We start from the raw sequence: 20,567 nt of genomic DNA, 5'->3' as shown, positions 1-20,567 counted from the left end.
AATATATATATATATATATTGCTTTAGTTGTAGTTGGACACAATACCTTTATTTTATTTTTATGTGGTGCAGAGGATTGAACCCAGTGCCTCATGCATGCTAGGCAAGCACTCCACTGCTTAGTCCCAGCCCCAGCCCTATTCCTGATCTTTTGAAAGCACTAAGGCACCAGTTCCTGAGGATGACACTGTTTGTCTTGTTTACTGCCATAGTCCCTGAGCCAGGGACGTGGCATGTGGTAGTGCTTGAAAACAGTTGTTAGATGAGTCAATGAACTTCATGCACCAGCTGGACCTTTTGTAGGCCTGGAGAGTCACTGGTGGGAATTCCGTCCCCCTGGAAAGGCCCAGAGGTGCTAGATTGGCATAGCCCTTTGTGTGTCTTGCAGGCTTGTGACATCACAGGAGGACTGTACCTGAAAGTGCCTCAGATGCCGTCCCTCGTGCAGTATCTACTGGTAAGGAGATTGCAGCAGCGCCTGCCACGTGGGTCACCTAGATGGTTGGGAGCAGGGACAGTGACTCAAGGGGAGGAGTAAGCAGGTGGCTTCGGGTTTCCGAGCTTGGAAGGCTGGTGACTGGTGGTCCTCAGACCCTGTAACGTCTGTGCAGTGTCTCATGTGGCCATTTATAAAACAGTGCCTGTGGCTGGAGCTGTTCATTGTGGGCTGAGTGAATAAAAATGCATTTCTCAGTAGACTTTTAAGGAAAGGCTTGTCTTAGCATCCTCCTTAATGTTGGCTGGCTGGTACCTGTTATGTATTTTGACTCCTGGTTATTTTTCCCAAGTATTCTAAGTAAAAGTTTCTTTTATCTTTCTTTCTTTCTTTCTTTTTTAAACAGTGGGTTTTTCTTCCTGATCAAGATCAGAGATCTCAGTTAATCCTCCCACCCCCAGTTCATGTTGACTACAGGGCTGCCTGCTTCTGTCATCGGAATCTCATTGAAATCGGCTATGTCTGCTCAGTGTGTTTGTCAAGTAAGTTCATGGGCCTCGTTTCTTTCTTTCTTTCTTTCTTTTTTTATATGTTGGAAGGGTAGAAAAGATCCCAACTATGTAGTTTTTAAACCATTCTGTTTTTATTTTTTTTATTTACAGTATTCTGCAATTTCAGCCCTATCTGTACCACGTGTGAGTAAGTATCTTTGAGGTTGTGTGTGTGGCTCAAGTTTAGAGCTTTGAGAGCATTTAAAGTCTTCTCTCTCTGTCATTTCAGGACAGCCTTTAAGATTTCTCTTCCTCCTGTACTGAAGGCCAAGAAAAAGAAATTGAAAGTGTCCACATGATAAGAAAACATTTTCTACCAGGTGCGGTGGGTGGCATGCCCCTGTAATCCCAGGGACTGTGGTGGCCAAGGCAGGAGGATTGCAAATTTGAGGACAGCCTGGTCAACTTAATGAGATCCTGACTCAAAATGAAAAATAATCAAAGGGCTAGGAAGGTATTTCAGTGGTAGAGTCCCTGTGTTCAATCCCCAGTACAGGCAGAAAAATTTGCAACTTTTAAGGCTATTAGTAGAAATTGTGTGGCAGAATTTTTGCCGTGATGCTCTGAGATAAATACAGATATGAATAGGGTAGGTATTTATATAGTGAGTTTTTTACAAGAAATATTCCCTACATGTCATCCTCAGCTTGTGCTTCTGGGACTGGCGTGTGAGGGGTCATCCTGTGTAGTACAGCCTCTGGTCTTCTGTGTTTTGTCTAGAAAGGGGGAAGAAAGCAGAGATCTCTGACTTTCTTTTTATGGGATGTTCACTTATCAAAGTCAGGCTTTTTTTTTTTTTTTTTTTAATATTTATTTATTTATTTATTTTAAATCTTTGGTGGACACAACATCTTTGTTGGTATGTGGTGCTGAGGATCGAACCCGGGCCGCACGCATGGCAGGCGAGTGCGCTACCACTTGAGCCACATCCCCAGCCCCAAAGTCAGGCTTTTAAACTTACAGATTCTCACTTTGAAATGCATGGCATGTGAAATTTAACACAGCTTTGGAAAAAGTAGCTATTTATGGAGTCATCAATTAAGATAAAGCATCTTTCATAGCTGCCTCCCACGGTGGTCAAATGTAAACAAATCCTTATTGTCAATTGAGATTTGGCTTCAGATATTATCACATTTATTCTTTTTTTAAATATTTATATTTTTTAGTATAGATGGATACCTTTATTTAATAAAATTAATTTTATGTGGTGCTGAGGATCGAACCCAGGGCCTTTCACGTGCTAGGCGAGCGCTCTACTGCTAAGTCCCAGCCCCAGCCCTATGTTTATTCTTTCATCTGTTATCAGTACGTTTGGACAGAGTTATCCAATAATAAGTTTGTCACTGAGTAACTACAGGATCTGATTTCAGGTGAACGAGGAAAGCAGGTGTACTAGATGTGGAAAATTTTTCTTCATGAGCCGACGTGTGAAGAACTTACTTGTGGAAGCAGATGTCTATGATCTGAGGGGGATTTGTCAGGGAAAATGGATTCTGTTACTTGTCTGCAGATAAAAATCTGTCATTGTTAATGAGAAGAAAGGTTAATATTGTAGAGCTGTTCTCTAGAGGCTGTGAACTAAATAACGAAAACTTCCATAAGTTCAAAACAAACATGATTTGTAATTTTAGCAATGACTTTATTTTTCTATGTAATGGTTTTCCTTGAAATATTGCTTTAACTATTTCTATTCAGTGATTTTCCTTGAAATCATTCAGGGTCCCTTCGTGTCCAGCACAGCGTAGGCAAGTGTAAGGAATGGCGATAGGATTCGTTTTTTCAAAGCATATCAACAAAAACCCACTTGTGTACAAAACTTTGTATATAAATAAGATTTAAATTTTCTCTTTGACTATCTCAGAAATTGAGTCTTATTTAAATAATTTGCTTAGATAATTTCAGATTGTGTTCTGGATTTGTATTCATTAACAAATACACAATGATTTAGAGGATCGCTTTGCAAGTATTTATTAATCCTTGCATTTGAGAAGTGGTTTGTTTTTTAAAAACATTACTATTTCAGGGCAAGGGCTGTAGCTCAGTGGTAGAACACTTGCCTAGCATGTATGAAACACTGTGTTCCATCCTTAGCACCACTTAAAAATAATAAACAAAGGCATTCTATCCCCCTACAATTACAAAAAAATAAATTAATAATAATAATAAAAATAAATAAAGACATGCTGTCCATCTGCAACCTCAAAAAAAAATTACTATGGGACTCACTATTTTAAGTATAGGAGGTAAAGCATTTAGATCTAAAAGATGAATAGTTTCAGCTGGGCACAGTAGTGCACACCTATAATCCAGCAGCTTGGGAGGCTATCATAGAAGAATCACGAGTTCAAAGCCAGCTTCGGCAACTTAGTGGCCCTAACCAACTCAGTGAGACCCTGTCGCTAAATAAAATACAAAATAAGGCTGGGGATGCGCGCAGTGGTCGAGTACCCCTGAGTTCAATCCCTGGTACTAAGGGGGAAAAATTATAAAAGACAAAGTTTCAAACAAACTAGCAAGGTTTTCTCACTATTTTTTTGTTTTTGAACTGTTTTATATACTTGCTTAGTTCTGGTTTTTGTGTGTTCATGATACATTTTGTGTAAATTTGTACAAAATAACTTAAATGTTCATACTTGGTTGAATTATTTCCTCTTAATCATATTTATCTCATGTTCCTTCAACATTTCCTCAAACATGTACTTTATAAATGGATTTCATTAAATGTCAGACAAATGTTTATTCAACTGAAAAAATATAATTTCAAATCTTGCCAAAATTATACATGAATATATTGTTACAAGTACCATACAATAAAAAGTTGGTGTGAAGGGTTTAATGTACAACTCCTAAGAAAGTATTAGAAGAGAGATTTGATGTTTGTATTTTACATTGGGAGCAAGGTCAGCAAAATTTCACTTGCTTGTTATTTTCTTTGGCTTAAGAAGGCTGGTTGGAAGTCTCATGTATGTTTTGATAACAGAAAAGTGGGTCAGTTTATGGTACTATAATACTTAAATGCCATGCAGTTACTGTTTTGCAGAGTAAACGGTAGAATGAATGTGACTCTTCAACCTGCTGTTTTGAAGGCATCCTTTTAGGCTTTATCTATAGTCTGTTGCTTTAAAAAATAATAACAACAATTGTTATTGTTACATCATTATATTATAACTATTATATATTATTACATGATGATGATGATGATGATTTGTGGTATTGAGGATTGAACCCAGGGGTGCTTAACTGCTGAGCCACATCCCAGCCCTTTTTAATATTATTATTTTTTTTATTTTGAGACAGGGCCTCACTGAGTTCCTGAGGGCCTCACTAAGTTTCCCCAAGCTGGCCTCAAACTTGAGATCTTCCTGCCTCAGCCTCCCAAGAGCCTGGGATTGCAGAAATGCACCACCGTGCCTGGCTTTTTTTATTTTAATTTAGTTTATTTACTTCAAATTATCCAAAGGGTTTTACTAGAGTGCTAGTAATTCTGAGAGAGTGCAGGGAATGTTTTTAGCACCAAAACACTTTGGTGTAACAAATATGGTGTAAAAATCAGGCAGTGCATGGAAAACTGAATTGAAATTTGGGGCCTACATTTTATATTAAGAGAAATGAGAATTTTAAGATGATTCTCTGGTACCAATTTTTAATAATGCCATTGCACTCAGAAATACCAGTTGCTTTTCCTCTTATAACTTCCTTTGACTACTACCCTAGAATTTCATGGTTCATTTCAGTACTGTCTAAATAGCCCAGTGTGACTAAAATCAGGATGTGAGGCATACTTTTATTACTTTTTTTTCTAATTACAATAGAAAATGATTAAATACTTTCTGAAAAAAATCACGACATTCACAAAGTAGAAGGAAAAATAGAAAATCCACTTTCATCATTCTTCTGCCTACCCAGAGTTGATAGGGTTAGAAAATAACATTCATTAATATTTGGTGAATCTGGGAACCACAGACATGCATACACATTATGGGTATTTCTGTCTTGAAGTTCCTTTGAGTGTGTGTTTCCTTTAATGCCATCTGTCAGCGCGTCTTGTTAAGACTGTTTCTGTGGCAAAACAGGACTGAAGAGTTAGCCCGGAGCTTGCATCTTTGGGTTGCGGGAACACTGCCAGGAGACGCTGCTCCTCAGCAGCTGTTAGATGAGGTGGCAGCACCTGCATTAAAAGAGGGGTTGTGGAGAATTTGTTCCCCATGGATGGTGAATGATAGAAGAAGACCCAGTGTCTCTAGAAACCTCCACAAACCCACTTAGATGATACCTGCCTTGCTGACCATACAGGACAGTCACATGGGTTAAAGGAAGCACAGTGTTTTATCACCTGAAGTGCCATAATGTGTGGCAGCCTCCATGGAGATCTTCTTCTGGGAGTAGAACTGGCCTGGATCCCAGGAGCCCCTCACTGTGTGGGAAGCCAGGCTCCCCTGGGTGGCCTCCAAGGGGGACAGGTTGCAGGAGGGCCAAGGCCATCTTGGCCTCTAAAAGGAGGTGAGCAGCCTCACCAGACACTCCTTAGGAACACACTGGGTTGCTGTCCAGGTGTCCCCCTTCTCTCCTGCCCTATCCCGCCCTTTCACTCCCGCTCAGACTGTAGCCTGGTCTGCTGCAGAATTCCAGCTCCCTCCCATTTCACAAGTCTTTTCAAAAACTTTCATCTTGGGCTGGGGATATAGCTCACTTGGTAGAGAGCTTTGCCTCCCATGCACAAGGCCCTGGGTTCAATCCCCAGCACCACACACACAAAAAAAACTTTCAACTTCTATTCAGCATTGGTTCCTTTGTGTGTTTGACTACTACCCTAGAATTTCATGGTTCATTTCAGTACTGTCTAAATAGCCCAGTGTGACTAAAATCAGGATGTGAGGCATACTTTTATTACTTTTTTTTTCTAATTACAATAGAAAATGATTAAATACTTTCTGAAAAAAATCAAGACATTCACAAAGTAGAAGGAAAAATAGAAAATCCACTTTCATCATGAATAATTGCAATGAATAATTGCCAAAATTTATGGAATCCTTATTTCATGTGTGGCCTTGAGCTAAAAGCACTTTCCAACACATCTCTTGTGAATCTCAACCAGAAAAGGTGGTGTCATCCTGTGTTCAGATGAGGAGCTGCACTAGCAGCCTAGTGGGTTCCTCTTGCTAAGGTTTAGTTGAAATATATTCCTATAACAAACTATTTGAAGATGTTTAATTCAGCCGGATGCAGTGACACACCTGTAATCCCAGATACTCAGGAGGCTGAGGCAGGAGGATCACAAGTTTGGGCTCAGCCCCAGCAACTTAGCAAGGCCCTAAGCAACTTAGTGAGACCCTGGGATTTTTTAAAAAAAATAAAGCATTAAAAAAAATGTACAATTCAGTGATTTTTAATATATTCACAGATTTGTTCAACCATTGCCACTCTCTTATTCCAGAACATTTCTATCACTCCAAGAAGAAATCCTGATTCTAGTTCCTGGCAGCCACTAATGTACTTCCTGTCTCTGTGGATTTCCTGTTCTGGACACTCCCATATGGATGGAGTCCTGCACTGCGTGGCTTTTCGAATCTGGCTTTCACTTGTATGCTCTCAGGGTTCATCCACACTGGGGCATGGGTCAGTACTTTGGGTTTGCTTTTAGTGTCCCTGGGTGGGTCTCCTTTGGAGCCAAGTTGCTCGAGCACCTCCCATACAGCCTTAGTCAGGATGCCTGAGCAAAGCCCCTGCTCTGATATGAACACTTACCAGGTCCAAGAGCAACCTGCTAGGCTAGGGTCAGTTTCCCATGAGTCAAACATTGACAGCCTTGAGAAGCTAAGTGACTGGTTCATAAACCTAAAGCCATCAGCCTTTTTATTTTTGTATATATTCTTTTCTTCCTTCTCCCCTACCCTCCTTTTTTTGAGACAGGGTCTCACTACGTTGTCCATGCTGAACTTCAACTCCTGGGCTCAAGTGATCCTTACTGAGGGGCCTGCCCTTCCAGCATCGATTGTGGGGAGCTTGAAGGTGCAGAAAAACCCCTTTGGAGATGGTTTCAGAGAATAGGGTCTGCTTTATTGCACAGCAAAAATAGCTTTTATAGTGGGTATGTGCCAATTATCATATAACAGTCATGATAGGCCAGAGGTGATACACAACATATCATGTTACAGGAGTCCAGACACCAAGAGTCTAGAAACTGCCATGTAGGCTGACCTTGTGCCAACAGGGGAATAACTTCCTGTCAAAGGAGCAAGGAAATGGCGCATGGTGTTCTGACAGCACTCTGTTCCAAAACTTCCTGTGTTCTATGTTAGGGCTTCCCTGCTGCACAGTGAGCAGGGTAAGCATTCTTCCATGCAGGTCCAGAGTCAGGCCCTGCAACAGATCCTCCTGCCTCAGCCTCCCAAGCAGCTGGGATACAGGCATGTGCCACCACAGCCGGTTTTCGGTGTATTCTTTTTTTTTTTTTTTTTCATTTGTAGTTGGACACAGCACCTTTATTTTATCTATTTATTTTTATGTGGTGCTGAGGATCGAACCCAGCACCTCACACGTGCTAGGCAAGTACTCTACCACTGAGCCCCAGCCCCAGCCCTCTGTATTCTTTATAGTGAACATATCACATGGAGAGGAGGACAGGACAGAGCACGGTTGCTTAAGGGAATGTCTTCTTTCAGGTGGATGCTTTACCACCAGGACTTTAGGGTGTGGCCATGCCTACTTAATTTGTAGATTCGTTTCCCAAAGACAGATGATGAAAAAAAGCAAATGTTTGTCTTTGACAGCTTTCTTCTTAGTAATTTTCCCCTGGGCTTTCTTCCAAGATACTGAGAGATGTAAACACCAAGAGATGTAAACACTTTGCAGTTTCCCAGAGAGGAACCAAGATACAGGGGAAATTTTCATGCCAATGCTACAACGCTTCTGTACTTGCTCCACTCCTGGGCCACACCTTATTTACATGTGTTTTTTTATTGGATTTCCTTCGGGAGTGCTGAGAATTGTGTGGTGGGAAAAAAACTTCCAAGAACTGGGAGAAAGTCCAGGAGTGGTGGCCAGTGACTCAGGAGGATTGCAAGTTCAAAGGCAGCTTAAAGAACATAGCAAGAGACCCTGTTTCAAAAACCACAGGGCTGGGGATGTGGCTTCAAGTGCCCTGAGGTTCCATACTCAGTACCAATACAAAACAGGGAGAACAATGATAACAATTCTCTGCAATTACAGTACTGCAGCCTTATCCCCTTTTAGGTCCACTTCCCCCAAATCCCCATAAAATTGAGTTTATTAAGGTGCAAACCTCCCCTCTTTGTTTAGAAGCCAGGGCCTGTAGGCTCACTCTTGCAGTGGAGTTGCATTAACTGCAGGGCGAAGGGAAACTCCCAAGTTTTCAACTGGACATGGACACGACCAACTTCATTCTAACTGGAAACCAACCAGCAAACAAATGGGAAGGCATTTGTATTGACACCAAGTGTGCAGTCCTTTCTCCAGCACCCCTGTGTGTCTCTGTCACCAATGCAATGTCCTACAGCACAATTCAGTTCTGACACAAACTGCCTGGTGCTAGCAGCACATTCACAGATGGCAGGATGGAGTCCTACAGCACACCTTACTCCCAATGCCAGTCATAGCCATCAGGTCCCAGGTGCCCCATGGTTCCATTTGTGTGGATAAAAAGTTAGAGGTTTCCATGATCCCCCTAATATCAGGGATAAAGCTTGGCAAAATAATAAAACGCATGTACACAGAATAAGAGTCAAAATGCATAAGGAAAACTCTCACAACTGCAGAGGAGAAGTAGATGAATTTCTGGTTCAAGGTGGAGACTTCAAGACCCCTCTACTGGAAATGTGTAGATTCGGGAGACAGATAATTGGTAAGGACATGATTGAATTGAACAGCAGCATCTATCAACTAAGTATATTTGAGATTATAGACTGCTTCATCCAAGAAGAAGGAGCAAAGAAAAACATTCTTAATACATTCACCCAGAGCAGTCTCCAAAAGAGAATTTTAACACGTTTACACAACAGAAGCTCTATGACAATGTCTTGGTTTTAAGACTATAAAAATAAAACTCAATTTGAGAAAAAAAAAGTTATAGAAGGTATTGTTAGACCATAGTGGAATAAAATGATAAATTCAAAACAGAGGCCTGGAAACTCCAAAATATTTAAGATTAAAAAAGCAGGCCTGGTGACACATGCCTGTAATCCCAGCGGCTGGGGAGGCTGAGGCAGGAGGATTGTAGGTTCAAAACCAGCCTCAGCAAAATCAACCAAAATCACTAAGCAACTCAGTGAGACCCTGTCTCTAAATAAAATACAAAATAGGGCTCGGGATGTGACTCAGTGGTCAAGTGTCCCGGAGTTCAATTCCCCGGTCCCCCCCCCAAAAAAAATTTTTTTAAAAAATTTTCAACAAATATAGAACAATATAAAATTTCTTGTCTCATAAAAATCTCAATTTACAATAAGTATTCACAACGTGGATGGACATGTAGCAAAAATAATCAACAAAACATAAATATCATTACACAAACTCTGCCTCTGCAACAAAATACAGTTAACAACTACGACTGCCTTCATCCGCCACTTGAGTCAAGCCACCTTTGCCACGTGACATAGTTCTGCTGGAGAAGCACCGTAATTAGTAGGTGTTTCTACTCAGCTGTTTGGCCACCGCCACCTCCGTTTCCCTTCTACACACAGAACAGAGCCCCAGAAAAAGCGCCAGGCCTGATGGGCGGGGCCGGGGTGCGCCCCAGGGCCGGGGGCGGGCTTTCTTGCCAGTGAGCCAATCACAGCACGCCTCTCGCCGGGCCGCGGCCCATTGGCGGTTGCCATAGCTGCGCGAGTTCGCTTGACAAGATGGCGGCAACGGGGCGGCGACTGCCCGGCCTTCCACGCTAGGCCCTTCCCGGCTTCTAGGGCTGGCCGGGCTCCAGGCATGGGCGCTGCGCCGGCGACCCCGCTCCTGCTGGGGCTCCTCCTGCAGGGCGTCCTGAGGCCGCTGCGGGCGGACCCGGGTGTGTACGCGGGGCAGGGACCTGCGGGACCAGGATGGGACTCCCTGGGCCCGGAAGCCACGAAGCGGGAGCCGCCGCCACGCACGCCGCGGGCAGGGGTCGTGCGGCCGTTAATCCCGCCTACCTCTTCCCTTTCTCCTAGTTTTCATCCCTCCTTTCATCCGAATGTCCGGCAGTGCGGTCAGCGCGGCCCTGGTTGGAGGCCCCGAGGATGTGACCGTGTCCCTGGCTCCGCTGCAGGTCGAGGCTGGTGAGGAGTGGGCCCTTCTGGTGGGGGTCGGGGGCGACCTGCGGGCCTTGCCTCTGCCCTCAGCAAGCAGGGTGGAGCAAAGAGGACGGGCGACTGGTTCCGTAAGAGAGCTTGAACTAATGGCTAATCTTTGTGCTTGTCTGCCCTGCCTCACGTCCCTGATGAGAATAGTAGCATCTTTCCCTCCCATTGGACCAATGAAAAAACTGAAGAGAGGTTGCCACCTCCCTCCCTAATGTCACCCTTGTATAGGGGTTCCGTCCTAGGCAGTCGGAACCCCCTGGACCCTGCTGCCTTGCAATCTTCTCTCCCTTAGGAGTGTTGCCAGTTCCAACTTGTGATGTGCTGAGCAATGAGACGGGAGACTGGAGTGTGACTGTGACCCCAAGTGTGGTAAGGCTGCAGCAGAACCCCCCCAGGGTTGGTTTCTGCAGTGCGCTCTTAAATTAATACTTGTAGCGTTTTCCAGGTCAGAACCGCTGTGGAAGTGTGCGCTGTCAGTGCAGACACCCATCCAGCCCAGTGTTCTCACCCTTGGGCTAGGGAGCCTTGGCTCATTTCAAGGGCTTGGTGAAGTCTGTTGAATTCTGTGTGCATTTTTCTTTTCTTTTCTTTGGTACCAGGGATTGAACCCAGGGTGCTTAACCGCTGAGCCACATCCCCAACCCTTTTTTTATATTTTATTTAGAGAAAGGGTGTGGATGAGTTGCTAAGTACCTTGCTAATCTGCTGAGAGGCTGACTTTGAACTTGCCATCCTCCTGCCTCAGCCTCTCTAGTTGCTGGGATTACAGGCATGGGCCACTGTGCCTGGCCTGTGTGCATTTTTCTGATGAGAAGTCTGCCAGCTTATGTCAAATTATCAAATGGTTCTGGAACTCAAAAGAACTTCATAACCACTGGATCTGAACTTCTGTGTCAGGACTGTGAAGACTGGAGAGGTGACATGTATTTCATAGAATAAGTGTCCACTGAGTGTCTAGTATCAACTCTGAGATAAATGGACAAGACAGACAGACTGCTTGTACCTTAGGAATAGACGTTTGCATGACCAGAGCCATTCTGAGAGAAACTGGGGATCATTTTCATTGACTTTTTGGTATTTCATCTTTCAATAGTGAGAGAATAAATACATTTAAGAAGGGTCTAGATAAATTGAACTAACTTATCAGACCTCTGTTTAGCTTTCTGTAAGTATTCAAAAGTTGTTTGCTAAAAATTCAGAATCAGAGCTTACATATTTCGATTGGTTTAGACAGGTTTAGGGGTGGAATTGAAGAGAATTCTGTCATCTTTGAATATGGTTCTTCTTTTGCAAAATGCACCGAGGCTAATGTGTGCTTTAATGTGCTTTCCATTCTGTGTTCTTAGGATCACAGATGTTGTTTTGAGTTCACTAAGTATAGCAGTGTTTTCCTTTCAGAACGTGTTGGAGGTGACAGTGAGGCTGAAGAGGGACCTGGAGCAGTGTTCCTCCAATGAGACAGAGTCCTTCTCTGAGTCCCCTTGTATTGTCCAGACTCTTCTGGTTTCAGCATCTCACAATTCATCCTGCTTAGCACATCTCCTCATTCAGGTGGAAATTTATGCCAACTCTTCTCTGACCCAGGGTGCATCAGGCAAGTACAGTCTTTGATATCCAAACATTTATGTCAGACATTACTTGTTTGGTTATAAGTTTATGACATGCAATTTAAAAGTGGGCTTGACTTTATTCTTTTTTTAGTTGTAGATGGACATGATACCTTTATTTTATTTGTTTATTTTTACATGGTGCTTCACATGTGCTAGGCAAGTGCTCTGCCACTGAGCCACAGCCACAGCCCCAGCCCCCTTGACTTTATTCTTGAGTCTGTCTTGTCATCCTAAATGTATTCTTTTTTGTCGTTGTTTTCTTGTTTTAAAAGTTTTTGCTTTGTACTGTTTTATTTAATTAAGGTTTTCCTTGATTTACTGTTTGTATCTTTTGTAAAACACTTCAAATCCTTCTTGAGAGAAAGTGAAACATGTTTCCATGTACTGATATCCAAAAAATGTCATCTTTACCACACATAAGACCCAAAGTTCAGTAGGCCGATGTGGTGCTGTGGTGCTGGCGTGGGCTGGCCCCAGTCACCAAGCAGAACACATGTTATATGATTGACTTCTCCAACTTTAATTCTTCTAATATTACATCCTGAAAATGGAGATTTTTAGAATGGATTCCTGTGAAGGGTGAAGGGGCAGGTTTTTAGTCCTGGGTTAAATACCTGCTGGGGCAGTGAGCGGGGAGAGTGCAGGAACATGGCAGGATCTTTCCTCATAGCAGGAGTTACTGAGCATTTTGTTTCTTATGTGCTGAGTTTGGCCAGCACTCTTCTACTTAAAAAGAAGGATTGAGGTGGAGTTCACATGGGACAAAATAACCATTTAAAGGAAGGGTTTGGTGGCATTAGTGGATTGGTGGTGGTGTGCAACCCATGGCTCCTAGTTCCAGAACATTTTTGTCACTCCAGAGCGAGACCCCTTACCTGTCTGCAGCTTCTCCCGTTCCTTCCCTGGCCCCACCCGTCAGCCACAGGCTGCTGCCTTCTCTCTCTGGAGATGCCTGTTTGGGACATTTCATATAAAGGAGCTGCACAACGGCTTGTGACCTATGTCTGGCCCTTTTCATCAGCACCTTATTTTAAGGTTGGTCCATGATGTAGCATCTGTCAGTGCTTCACTGCCTCCCTTGGCCAAGTGGTGTCCACTGTGTGGGTGTGTTCCGGTCTTCCTGTCCACTGACCAGTTGGTAGGCATTTGGCGCTTCCCACCGTTGGGCTGTTGTGAAGAGATTTTTGTTCCAGCTGAGGTCACTTCCGCCTGCCTCCCGGGCCCTGCTGGTGCTCCCTGACTGCTGGTCACTGCCCAGCGAGTCTGGACTGGTGCCAGCATGGAGGGAATGAACCTGAGCCCCTGCTGAAATTCATCATGGTCATCAATTTAAAAGCCCTGTTAACTCATGATCCTTGAAACCTCATGCCAGGGGCTGGGCTGTGGCTCAAGGGTCGAGCGCTTGCCTAGCACATGTGAGGCCCTGGGTTCGATCCTCAACACCACATAAAGATAAATAAAATAAAGCTATAAAGAAACCCCCCTCCTAAACCTTATGGTAAGTGAAGAAGCCATCTGTGGGGAAGTGTGCAAGGGAGCCCGGCGCCTGGTTGGCTAGCGGTGGGTGCAGAGGGTGGGAGGGGATGGAAGGGTGCAGGCTTCCTCCTGAGTTAGTGGACGTGTCCTAATGTGACTGAAGTGACAACTCCACCTCAGTAAAACCGCTGCCCCTGGGTAGCAGCTTGCTTGGGCTGGGGTTGCTCAGTAGACAGGAGGGGACAGTGCATGTCCTTCTCAGCTCTACCAGCCTGACAGATAAGTGGACAATGGACATGAGGGAACCTCTCTGAGAATGGGACCCCTGCTGGGGCAAAGGGAGATCCTGAGAGGCTCTGCCAGGCCTCTGGAGGTGGTGGTATACCCTTTCAGCTGTACAACAGGGACCTCAGGAGGGGCTTCCTGGGGAGAGAGGCAGCCTGCAGAGGCCAGGAGGCTGGGCAGATCCTGGGCACTGCAGGCAGGGTGAGGTTGTTGGGGGCTATAGCACAAGAGTGGTGTGGCTTAACTTACATTTTTTGTTTTATACCAGAGATTAAACCCAGGGCCACTCAACCACTGAGCCACATCCCCAGCCTTTTTTTTGTATTTTATTTAGAGACAGGGTCTCACTGAGTTGCTTAAAGCCTTGCTATATTGCTGAGGCTGGCTTTTTTTTTTTTTAATATTTATTTTTTTAGTTGTAGTTGGACACAATATCTTTATTTATTTTTATGTGGTGCTGGGGATTGAACCAGGGCCTTGCCTGTGCTAGGCGAGCACTCTACCCCTGAGCCACAACCCCAGCCCCCTGAGGCCGACTTTGAACTCAGGATTCTCCTGTTTTAGCTTCCCCAGCCACTGGGATTGCAAGCGTGTACTGGGCCCAGCTTTCACTTACATTTTTTAAAAAAATATCTCTACAACTGGGTGGAAAATGAACAGGAGAGGTCTTAATTCAATGAGGAGATGTCCTAACCATGTGGGGGCAGGTGTTTAGAACAGGGGCAGCAGGAGTTTGTCACAAGCCATAATTGCCTCTGGGTTCTTCACCCATGCTGAACCAGAGCCGAGATGTGCAGATCTGACTCAGATGTGCTAGTCACTCGAGGCTGAATGTGTAGCCTATTAAACATGATCTAGATGCATTCCAGATAAGCTGCCTGAATGTCACTGTGTTTGTGCTTAATATCAACTGTATTTTGAATAGAATTGTTCAGTGTATTGAAAAATAAAACCTGTGATTATATTCATCTTTTTTTAAATTTTTGTAACATTTTATTCATTAGTCTTAGGTTAACAGTTGTTTTATATCTATATATCAGATTATTATATCAACTTTTGTTTTTGCTTTTTAACGTATTTGTCAAAAATTGACCATTAAGTCCATAGGGATTTTAAACACAATACTTCTCTTTTATTTTTTTTTAATAACTTTATTTTATTCATTTATTTTTATGTGATACTGAGGATTGAACCCAGGGCCTCACATGTGCTAGGCAAGTGCTCTACCACTGAGCCACAACCCCAGCCCAATGCTTCTCTTTTAAATATAAAAACAATGTATATTTTAAATTTTAGAACCTGCAAAATTAGAGGAAAAATTTTAAAATTGCCCTTAATTCTACCATTAGGCAATAATTTCTGTTTACAACTTATGTATTTCTTCTACAGTCTTTTTTTTTACATTTATCTTAATTAGTAATTTTTAACTGATGTGATTCAACTGTACTTCTTTGGTTCACTGTAATTGGTGTGTTCTGTACGTGGCTTTTGCTGGCACAGCAGACGCAGCTTCAGATATGTTTGTTACATTGCCCGTTTCAAGAGTCCTTATGGGGCAATGTCAGGTGATGGTGGTTTAGAAAATAATGATTCTGCTTTTTTTTTTTTTTTTTTTAATGTCACAAATGTGACAGAGCTTTGTCAGATTGTATTACAGCTGATCTTGCTGATCTTTCTGTTGTCTGTGCTTTTCAGAGAACATGACTGTTATTCCTAACCAGGTGTATCAGCCCCTTGGTCCTTGTCCTTGCAATTTAACGGCTGGTGCCTGTGATGTTCGCTGCTGCTGTGACCAGGTATGTTCTCTCTGACTGCTGCCTGAGAGCGGCTGGTCCCATTTTTGGCTTTTTAATAGACAGTCTTTCAGAGTTGACATGACATCTCATTTGCAAATTGCTTTCAAATTGTGTGTTTTCTTATCTAGTTTTGTCAGTTGAGTTTATGGAGGAATAAAATGTATTCCTGGAGGAAGTCGTGCTTGCAGCGATTACAGTGAGAGGGTGGTTTTAGGATCCTTAAAGAAAATAGAAAAAAAGAAAGCACATTGGTGTAGTGATTGTCAGTAAATGTTCAGAGTTGTGTGACCATCACCACATCTGACTCGTGAACACCTCTGTCACCTCAAGAGACCTGGGTCTATTTATGATCCCAGTCCTCATCCCAGGACACCGTGCATCTGCCTGTTCTGCGTGTTGCCTGTAAGTGGAACCCCACGCTGGAGCGTGCTGAGCCCTGCCTCTCACTTAGTGTGGTTTTTTAGACTGTCCTGTGTGGCCTGTGCTGGAGCCTCATTGTCATGCTGAATCACCTCCATTGTGCAGGCGCACCCCATGTCTTGCACCCCTCCATCAGTGGCAAGGCATGTCAGTGGCAGGGCATGTCGTTCTTTTCATTCTTTGGCCGTGATGGATGGCCGCTGTGAGCAGCGTGTGTGAGGTGTCGGCCCAGGGGTGTTTCCATCCTTTTGGGTTTGGAATTGCCGGGTCATCAGGAGCGATTTTGAGAAGCTGTTTTCCAGACTCTTCCAAAGCAATTGCACTATTTTGCATTCCTGGTGCAAAGTGTGTGGGCTGCAGTTTCTCTGTATTGTCACCAGCATTTGTTATTATCTGTCTTGATGGTAGCCCTCCTAGTATGTGTGGAGCGGCTTTTCTGATTTTGATTTGTGTTTCTCTAGTGACAGGTGATGATGGTCAGTTTTTTTGTGCTTATTTGATATATTTGTGTCTTCTTTGGGGGAGTTTGTTCAGATTCGGTAGTTCCCCACAAAAAGTTCTTTACTTTTGGAGATTGAACCCAGGGATGCTCTTACTGTGAGCCACATCCCCATCCCTTTTTAAGGCTGGCCTTGAACTTGGATTCTCCTCCCTCAGTCTCCTGGGTAGCTGGGATTTCAGGAGTGCGCCACTGCACCTAGTGATGTTATAATTCTTGTAATTAGACCTATGACAACCATTATATTAAAAGATAAAAGCACATCATAAATCTGGTTCCGGTGTCGCTAAAAATGTCAGGGTGGTATTCTTTCCCTCTTCTCCTGTTACTATTCCCTATTTCTAGCACCAGGGGCAAAGCTCCACCTCCATTTTGTCAGCGGCCCCTGGTCTGAGGAGTGAGCTGACGGGTGGGTGGCCTGGAGGAGCGTGCACACTTACTGAGTGCAGGTTTCTCCTGGCGTGGGTGCCCTGCAGGGAACGAGGAGGTAAGGAAGTGGTGCAGGCGTTGCTTTTGCTGTGTGGTCAGCTGGAGAGGGGTGAGGAGGAAGGGGGTTGGTGTCGCAGGGCTTATGTGTGAGAGCCCTTCAGCCTCAGCGCTGTCACCTTGAGGACGAGATGTTGCCTGTGGCGGGCACCTCAGCCAAGCGGGTGGGCCTGGCGGGCCTGAGCTGCCCCCCACCAAAAAAGAGGAAGAGAAAGGAGCATTTCTGAGGGAATTTCATCTTTTGCACCCAGGTCAGAAGGACCTTTCTGTTCCTGTTGTTTTTCGGGTGTCTTTAGCCTACGTAGTCAGTCTGTAGAGTGCATATAGCCACATGTCACCTAGCCACGGGGACGACTCCGCATCATCACTGTTAGGCCCTGTGTAGTGCCAACGTCATAGAGTACTTACCCAAATTAAGATGGCTACAAAATGAGTGGGCGATGTCCAGGACCCCATGGTGCATGAGGGTGTCTCTGACAGAAGCTTCTCCGGCGGCAGGTGACCGGAGTTCACGTCCCCTAGATGCCAGGTTTGCCGTCACACACCATGGCACCAATGTGGTGTGCTGTCTGTTCTGGACCACAACCTACCATGTTTTCTACGCAGTTTTTGATTTGAACTGTTCATGTTTGAAACAATAGCTCAGTTACATTTTTTCTTGGCAGGGGAGGGTGCTGGGGGTTGAACCCGGCCTCACGTGAGTGAGGCAGGGGCTCTCCCACTGAGCCCCAGCCACAGCCTAACTTTTTATAATTAAAAAGTAAAGAAAAATGACTACTGCAGCAGCTCAGGCTTCAGGACAGAGCTTAACCTGCAGCTCCCTCCATGCTTTGTAAGACAGGAAGGACATAGCTGCAGAATGAGCCTGTGGATAAGTGATTCTCGATGTCACTGATGGGGTCGCGTGAGGACACAGTGGGCAGCACTTGAGGCTTGTGGGTGTGGACTACATGCCCTATCTCTGAATGTCAGGGTTTGAACAGTGACAAAGGTTAGAAGAGGGGTTTGCTCTGTCATGTCCCCATCTGTCCTGTGCTGTCTCTTCTTGCTTTCGGTGGGCACTTCTTACGTCCCTAGTAAAGCTGCAGTTCCCCTGAAGGCTTGAAGTTCCTGATGGGGAGCCTCGTGAGGGAGTTGACTAAGGAAATTCTGGAAATTTTACTTCTTATGGGCACCAAGCACTGTCAGAGGAGATGGCACTGTGTTTGCTTCTCATCTATTCGGTTGTATCTTGCTAGCCTGAGTTAGTGTCATTTGCTTGCTGGGGACCATAACTGGCAGGCCCTCTTGCTTTCAAGGAGTGCTCGGCAGAGGCCAGAGACCTGTTCAGACTGTCCTGCTTCACTGGTGTTTTTGGAGGAGACGTCAATCCTCCATTTGATCAGCTGTGTGCTGTTGGGAAGCCTGGCCAGGTCCCCGACTGGTTCCCCTTCCTGTGCGTGCAGTCACCTCTGGCCAACTCACCCTTCCTCGGTTACTTCTATCATGGTGCCGTGTAAGTATCAGAGCCACGCCTGGGAGGGGCCTTATCTCCCAGGGCCACAGAGCCACCTCCAACAGGCCCCCGTAGCTGGGGTCACACTTTTCTTAGCACCCAAAGTGATTTAATTCTAGATGTCAGTTAGTGAAGTCGCTTTTGTTAAGTATTTGGAAGACCCGGGCTGCACTGAGCATAAGCCTGTCGACCCAGTGTACAGTCGGTAGTGACTTTTTAGGTAGAAGGGCCAGCGGGCCCATGGGGGAGTTTTTCTTTGCAGTGTTGGGGACTGAACCTGGAGTGCTCCACCCCTGAGCCACATCCCAGCTCTCTTTATATTTTTAGAGACAGGATCTTGCTAAGTTACCCAGGCAGGCCTTGAATCTGATCCTTCTGCCTCAGCCTCCTGAGAATCTGGGAGTGGAGGTGTGTACTGCCATGCCCGGCTCTACAGGGGCCCTCTACCCTCTGTATTTTATAGATCTGTATTGTTGACAACTTACAACTATGATTTTTATAATTAAAAAGTAAAGAAAAACTTGAAGGAAGACTTGTGTTTCAGTGGGTGACAACTGACGTGTCACTGATAGTCTCTGTTGTGGCTTGCAGTTCCCCTGGGCACCACCCTGCCTTTGAAGCGCATCTTCATGCTGAGCCACAGGGCTTTCCAGACTTCGGCTACAAACAAGGAGATCCCATCCTGACCGTCGACAAGGGGTATTTTACTGTTCCACAGGTAACGACTTGAGCTTGGACATGCCAGGCGCTTGTTTTCCCTGTCCTACTGTTGATTGAACTCATTGCTCTTGAAAATCTCTCCCCACATTACTCACTTTTCTCCTGTGGATTTACCAGGGACTTTACTATGGATGGTCTATGGACTTTTAAAAAACGCACTATTAATCACTAGCTTTGCTAAAACTCAGAATGAACTATCAAATAAAAAAGATTTTTGATAAATTTCCTTGGAAATAATGATTATTCTTCACTTTTGTTAGTTTGATAGCCATTTTCTAGTAAGTCATAAATATGTCATTTTACTTTTTTTTTGTACCAGAGATTGAACCCAGGGGCACTTTACTGCTGAGCCACATCCCTAGCCAACTCCTCCCCTTTTTTTTGAGACAGGGTCTCACTAAGTTGCTTAGGGTCTCTCTAAGTTGTTGAGGCTGACCTTGAACTTGTAGTCCTCCTTCCTCAGCCCCCATTGCAGGTGTGTGCCTGGCTAATGTATCATCTTATGTAGAATTTTGAGAAATATTTTAGGGTTATCAAGTTTTAAATGGAATCTTTATTTTTCTGAATTCAACATTATTAGGAAAATACATCTGTGAGAAGAAAACATGGGGAGTAAAACCATTTCTCTTTACTCTCCATATGAGTCCGTTTTTATGGCATTAAGAAAATCTGGGGGCTGGAGCTCAGTGTAGAGCTGTTGCATAGCATGTGTGGAGCACCCCCCATGTAGTTAGGAAGAGGGAGGGAAATGAAGTTGAATATCATGTTTTTGCATAAGTCAAGAGTGGGGCTGGGCTGGGCTGGGGCTCAGTGGCAGAGCGCTTGCCTAGCACATGTGAGGCCCTGGGTTTGATCCTCAACAACACATAAAAATAAACAAACAACAAAATAAAGGTATTGTGTCCATCTACAACTAAATTTTTTTTTTTTTAATTTACAAAAAATCAACAGAGTGGGGCAAAGGATCTCACTCAATTTTATTAAATAATGCTGGTGGGACTCCTTGACCTGTTATTGCAGGTTGTGCTAAAGCTGGTCAGTTCAGCAGACTAGCCACTGTTGAAACCAGACCATGGACAGGGGCGGTTGACAGAAGGACCAACGTTAAAAGAGATGCTGATATGGTTTTTATGATTAGAAGAAAGATCACAAATCTGCTGGGTGTGTCCTTACCCTCAGGTGTCCCTGGCTGGGCAGTGTCTTCGGGATGCCCCTGTAGCATTCCTTCGGAATTTTGATGTTAAATGCACTACTAATTTGGAAGTGTACCAAGAACGAGATGGCATTATCAACTCGAAGATAAAGAGCAGCACCATAGGAGGTATGTCATGTGTCTGGAGAAAGAAGAGACCCCAGTGTTAAAGTATGACCTTGTGAAACTATAAGTCACTTCTACCGGATCAACTTAAAATTTCAACTGGCAATTGAGGATGGTGTTTTCTTTGGAAAAAGTTCAGTTCTGTAGGACAGTCTAGTACACGTTAGTTTTTTTTTTTTTTTTTTTTT

General features: G+C 44.3%; 2 protein-coding genes across 7 annotated transcripts in view; both read left to right on the top strand.

Moving 5' to 3' along the window:
* Gtf2h3 (general transcription factor IIH subunit 3) overlaps positions 1–6,843 on the top strand; it is a 23,872-nt gene extending 17,029 nt beyond the window's left edge. For 2 of the 3 annotated variants that reach the window (XM_015502408.2, XM_048785504.1), the window contains exons 10-14: positions 389–457; positions 843–978; positions 1,099–1,135; positions 1,217–1,307; positions 2,358–3,844. In XM_015502408.2, coding sequence (XP_015357894.1) covers positions 389–457; positions 843–978; positions 1,099–1,135; positions 1,217–1,286 — 312 coding nt within the window. In that variant the 3' untranslated portion in view covers positions 1,287–1,307; positions 2,358–3,844. Of the gene's footprint in view, positions 1–388; positions 458–842; positions 979–1,098; positions 1,136–1,216; positions 1,308–2,357; positions 3,845–6,421 lie in introns of those variants that run through there. The other variant, XM_048785503.1, reaches the window with a different exon arrangement.
* Positions 6,844–9,815: 2,972 nt separating this feature from the next.
* The window catches only part of Tctn2 (tectonic family member 2), a 25,943-nt gene continuing 15,191 nt past the window's right edge, over positions 9,816–20,567 (top strand). For 3 of the 4 annotated variants that reach the window (XM_048785500.1, XM_048785499.1, XM_048785498.1), the window contains exons 1-8: positions 9,816–10,000; positions 10,143–10,250; positions 10,567–10,670; positions 11,673–11,868; positions 15,341–15,441; positions 18,145–18,341; positions 18,933–19,059; positions 20,241–20,382. In XM_048785500.1, coding sequence (XP_048641457.1) covers positions 9,922–10,000; positions 10,143–10,250; positions 10,567–10,670; positions 11,673–11,868; positions 15,341–15,441; positions 18,145–18,341; positions 18,933–19,059; positions 20,241–20,382 — 1,054 coding nt within the window. In that variant the 5' untranslated portion in view covers positions 9,816–9,921. The remainder of the gene's footprint in view (positions 10,001–10,142; positions 10,251–10,566; positions 10,671–11,672; positions 11,869–15,340; positions 15,442–18,144; positions 18,342–18,932; positions 19,060–20,240; positions 20,383–20,567) is intronic. The other variant, XM_015502404.2, reaches the window with a different exon arrangement.

The sequence above is a fragment of the Marmota marmota genome, unplaced genomic scaffold (genome assembly GCF_001458135.2).
Source record: "Marmota marmota marmota unplaced genomic scaffold, marMar, whole genome shotgun sequence".
In the NCBI taxonomy this organism is placed as follows: Eukaryota; Metazoa; Chordata; class Mammalia; order Rodentia; family Sciuridae; genus Marmota; species Marmota marmota.
This window is presented reverse-complemented; position numbering and strand designations above follow the sequence as displayed.